This window comes from Aulostomus chinensis, chromosome 3, assembly GCF_037954235.1.
Source record: "Aulostomus chinensis isolate RoL2024-O1b breed Wild chromosome 3, RoL_Achi_v1.0, whole genome shotgun sequence".
Classification (NCBI taxonomy): Eukaryota; Metazoa; Chordata; class Actinopteri; order Syngnathiformes; family Aulostomidae; genus Aulostomus; species Aulostomus chinensis.
In genome coordinates, this window is record NC_141322.1 from 20,418,001 (window position 1) to 20,423,147 (window position 5,147).

Genomic DNA, 5,147 nt, shown 5'->3' on the forward strand with positions numbered 1-5,147 from the left:
AAGTCATGTCTGTAATGAAAAAGACTTCCCACTCTCTCAGTCCCGTAGACATGAGAGCGTAAAGTTCTCTTCCTTGATATGATATACACCTTCATTTGATAGCTCGTTTGTGGACGTGTGAAACTTTTCTGTTGCCTAAGTTAATTAACGGTGTCCTTTTTTTGAAAATGGGTAAAACATCAAATTAATGAAATTCGATTTCCAGGATGGGTGAGGTCAACTAAGTCCTCAACTTGATTTGGTTAGTCATTAGGTAGTTAATGAGGCTTACAACTGGCAAACCTTCAGCGTGTTAGATTCCACAGTATTGTATGTTTGTTTGTCAAGGTAATCTTTCAACTGTCACACTTCCTTACCACACTTGTGTTGATTTGATTTCAGCCACAAATAGATTGAAATTCGGTTACAAATGTGCTAATATGAATCTATCCATCCATTGTCTTCCACTTATTCCTGTTAAGGGTCGTGGGGGGCTGGAGCCTATCCTAGCGTCTACGGGTGAGAGGCAGGGTTCACCCTGAACAGGTCACCAGTCCATCACAGGACCAACACATATAGACAGACAACCATTCACACTCACAGTCACACCTACGGTCAATTTAGAGTATCAATCGGCCTCGTCCCCAATTGCATGTCTTTGGATGGTGGGAAGAAGCCGGAGTACCAGAGAGAACCCACATAGGCACAGGGAGAACATGCAGACTCCACACAGAAAGACCCCGTGCCGGGACTCGAACCTAGAACCTTCTTGCTGTGAGGCGACAGTGCTAACCACTGCACCACCTAATATGAATCTAATTAAATTGAAATAAAAGAGCAAGTGGATTCCTGCAATTCAGTCAATTTTTACTTACTATGACAGAAAAACCTATTGTGTGTCCAGTCCCATTTCTTATCTTATGTCCTCCTTGTCATTAATGCATTTATAAATCAAACATCTTTCCAACATGTGAACTTTTGCAAGCCTATAGGAAGAAACCTCCATTCAGTTTGCCACTGATTTGAATTGCAGTCATTAGTAAAACTGTGACTCATGTGGACTGCATCAAGTGTATAGAAATTTTATACATACAATCAATAATAGTAAAAATTCTTCCATACATGCCTTAACTGTGGAAACATTACTGCATGAATGGATCACTGTGCTTGATTAATAACAAAAAGAAGTAATGACAATTGATTCTTTACAAACTTGCACAGCATTACTGAGCTGTTGTGTGTGAAACCAAATTTCTTTGATAAACTGGGTGGCAAAGTCTCAAGCTACTCTTGTTACCTCAGTGATTTAATTACAATGTGTTGAATACTGATGGATTGTTTACACCACCTTTAATGTAGAGAAGATGATATCTTAAAGATGTTGACTGAATTTAACTTTTATCCTGTCAGGATTTAGAGAATTCCTCCCAACCTGCAAGGTAAATGAGATCTGTTGTGCCAAGGCCATTTTATCCGGTGATAGGATTAATTCTTGACCTGCTTTGACTTGTTTAATACCTCGCAATCCTGTAATCCCGTTCTGACAATTTGGAGGTAAGTTCACCTATGAGGAATAAAAATCACAGTCCCAAACTGTTCTTCATGTCCACCAGCACTTCAGGGTTCTTTTGGTGAGGAGCTCAACAGAGCAACAGAAGACCAAAGATGGTTTGGGAAGGAGGATTTGAGCCCAATGGCACAGAGGGCAAGAACTTCTACGTTCCCATGTCCAACAGGACTGGGATTGTTAAAAGTCCCTTTGAGTACCCACAGTACTATTTGGCAGATGCTATCATGTTGCAGACTCCATTGGCGCTAAATTCAGTGTCATGTCCCATTGTTACAGAGGACACTGTTGTCAACCTTAGTCCCTCCCAAATTGATCATTTTATCGATAGTTCAACAGGCACCTTAGGAACAACTTTGGACTCAATTGCCCCACTACAAAAGAAATCTATGAATCCAAGGAAACAAGCACCTTGGTACAATTCAGAAACAAGACAGCTTAAACAAAAAACCCAGAAGTTAGAGAGAATATGGCGCTCCTCCAAACTGGAGGAGTCTCATATAATCTGGCAAGACAGCCTTAAAATTATAAGAAAGCCCTTCGTATAGCTAGAGCAGCCTACTACTCGGCACTAATCGAGGAGCAGAAGAACAACCCCAGGTTCCTCTTCAGTACTGTAGCCAGACTGACAGAGAGCCACAGCTCTACTGAACATAGCATTCCTGTTTCCCTGGGCAGCAAAGATTTCATGGACTTCTTTCACGACAAAATTCCCAGATCCTGGGTGCTGCTGGAGGAGGCTGCAGACCTGAAGAGGCTCAAGCTGCCACCCGTAGCTCCACCTGCTCACGTCCCCGTCTGTCCATCAGTCTCTCCCCTTTCTCTCTCTCTTTATCTCTGTCCCTCTCTTTCCTTCTGCATATCTGTCTTCCTCCATTATCTGTCTTTGTCTCTGCCCCGCTCTCCTGCTCTCTTTCCCTCCAACCAGTCGAAGCAAAAGGCGGTCCCCATTGAGCCTGGGTCTGCTCGACGTTCCTGCCTGTTAAAAGAAAGGTTTTCGTCATCGCTGTTGCAGGATGTGCTTGCTCATGGAGAAATGTTGGGTGTAAATTCATTGAAGGAGTGTGGTACCAGACCTGCTCTACCTGTAAAGTGTCATGAGATAACTTTTGTTGTGATTTGGCGCTATATAAATAAAATTGACTTGACTTTACTTCAAGCTTCTAGCTTTCTACATGTTCTTCTTGATCTGCACTGGAACTCCAATCAACGGTCTGACATTGTTGGTAACGGCTCAGAACAAGAAGCTCCGGCAACCTCTCAACTACATCCTGGTCAACCTGGCTGTTGCTGGTCTCATCATGCGTGCCTTTGGATTCACCATCACCATCACATCTGCTGTTAATGGCTACTTCATTCTTGGAGCCACTGCCTGCGCTGTTGAAGGATTTATGGCCATGCTTGGAGGTTAATATCCGCCTTTCTTTTTCTTATTCTCTGTTCGATTTGAAATTCCTCTGTACAGTACCGATGGGCACATATGTCCAAAATGTATGTGTAAGTAACTTTAATGAACTTATATCTTTGAAGTAAATGATTCAAGTCATTTCTCCCTGCAGGTGAAGTGGCTCTCTGGTCTCTGGTGGTCCTGGCTATTGAGAGGTACATTGTGGTCTGCAAACCCATGGGAAGCTTCAAGTTCACGGGCACTCATGCAGCAGCTGGGGTCATTTTCACCTGGATCATTGCTTTTGCATGCACTGCTCCTCCTCTGGCTGGTTGGTCCAGGTAATATTATACAAGCCAACTGGGCAACAAAAACATAAGCCTCAAAAAACTTAAGATTGTATTTCTAGTTAAAAACACCACTCAGGCTCATGAAAATGACAGTGTAACAAAAAAAGATCTGCTCTTATTTGAGAGGTTGGTAGAGACTAAATTATCTAATTGGAAGCTTCCTAAAGAAATTAATAAAAATAATTCATCTTACATCTCACACAGATACCTTCCTGAGGGCATGCAGTGCTCCTGCGGACCTGACTACTACACTTTGGCTCCAGGATACAACAACGAATCATATGTCAGCTACATGTTTGTGGTCCATTTCTTCATCCCTGTCTTCCTCATCTTTTTCACTTATGGCAGGCTTGTGCTAACAGTCAGAGCTGTAGGTTCACTTAAGATTTTTAATAACAAACTTTAACAACCTTTAGAAAAAGAACCTCCAACTTAATTATTGTTTTTCTTGTCTTTAGGCTGCAGCCCAGCAGCAAGAGTCAGAATCCACCCAGAAGGCTGAGAGGGAAGTGACACGCATGTGTGTCTTGATGGTCTTTGGCTTCCTGGTAGCATGGGTGCCATATGCCTCCTTTGCTGGCTGGATCTTCATGAATAAGGGAGCTTCCTTCACCACTCTGACTGCTGCAATTCCCGCCTTCTTTGCCAAGAGCTCAGCTCTCTACAACCCTGTCATTTATGTGCTGATGGACAAACAGGTCGGTTGATTTCAAATTGTTTTACTTTTAGTTTTGAGTTTCTGCCTGCCATGATGAACTTCTGGTGTCTGTCATGTCAATATCTTTTAAATTCTTTTGTTGGCAGTTGCGTAACTGCATGCTGAGCACCACTTGAATGAGCGACATGGTGGAGGATGAGAGCTCAGTTTCTACCAGCAAGACAGAAGTGTCTTCTGTCTCTCAAAGATAAATACTTCCTTCCTTCTGATGAATTACATCCTTCTTCCTTCAGTAGAGACATTTTTATATTTCTGGATGTTTTCTTTTTTTATGGGACGTTGATCTGGATGAATCATCAACCTCTGTCTCACCTGCTACTTGAAGGACGGAGGAAAGTGCTTGTCGTGTCAGTGTTAAGTTAAATCATTGCAACTGACTTAAGATCTGTGAATACATGTATGTGGAAGCTCACTTTGACCTGGCTTCAAAGGCAAAACCTGAGACGTTGTTTGGCACCATTGAATCTATGCACGATGGGGCCTCCTTCAAAAGGGTTTTTTCCTTTTGCATCAGTGACAACATATTTTATACTGAATTTTCAAAATGAGTAACTACATACAATGAAAGGCACTTTGGAGCTGTGGTCATGAACTGTAAACATTGTATATATACCGTATGTACAACAACATAGATAAATAAATGCACAAATGAAATTGGGTTGTCACATTACTTTTTTTTCCACTCAGACCCCAAATGAGTACTATGTGTGTACTCAGAACAAATAACTATTTCACAGTTGTTCAACAGTTTAGGGTCTTAAAGGGATTCCTTGAAATTCTCAGTGAAACTTGCGTTTCACATGGCAGTCAGTGATTTTACTTTACCCCGTACTGCCTGCAGAGGGTGTCAGCATCCACAAGTGGCATGTCAGGATCATGTTGTTAGGGTAAACTGATTGGATGCAGCTCAATCAGTGTAATCCACTTAGCAGCGGAGTGGAGGAGCAGGGTGTGTGGTTTACACTGACGCCTGGGTGTAAACAGTGTTTTATCTTGGAGACATCAGTGAGAAATTAACTCGTGAGCAACAGGACAAAACTGAACTTAAAGTCTTCACTTACCAGCCATTATAATAGACATCCGGCCTTTTATTGTGTAGCCCCCGTTTTGCTTTCAGAACAGCTTTGACCCATCAAGGCATGGACT

The 5,147-nt window shown here is 42.2% G+C and overlaps 1 protein-coding gene across 1 annotated transcript; it reads left to right on the forward strand.

Annotated features, from left to right (window-relative positions):
- Positions 1–1,644: 1,644 nt before the first annotated feature.
- Positions 1,645–4,224, forward strand: LOC147268145 (green-sensitive opsin-4-like). Its single transcript, XM_086199453.1, has 6 exons — positions 1,645–1,803; positions 2,707–2,953; positions 3,106–3,274; positions 3,488–3,653; positions 3,742–3,981; positions 4,088–4,224. Exons 1-6 carry the CDS (start codon positions 1,645–1,647, stop codon positions 4,115–4,117), a joined length of 1,011 nt encoding a protein of 336 aa, XP_086055579.1. The 3' UTR covers positions 4,118–4,224.
- The last annotated feature ends 923 nt before the right edge of the window (positions 4,225–5,147 follow it).

Bases quoted from the DNA above. Each gene is read 5' to 3' on its own strand.
- LOC147268145 (XM_086199453.1), top strand. From the start codon at position 1,645: ATGGTTTGGGAAGGAGGATTTGAGCCCAATGGCACAGAGGGCAAGAAC. The intron at 2,954-3,105 runs GTTAATATCCGC...TTCTCCCTGCAG, and splicing joins ATTTATGGCCATGCTTGGAG to GTGAAGTGGCTCTCTGGTCT. The intron at 3,654-3,741 runs GTAGGTTCACTT...TCTTGTCTTTAG, and splicing joins TTGTGCTAACAGTCAGAGCT to GCTGCAGCCCAGCAGCAAGA.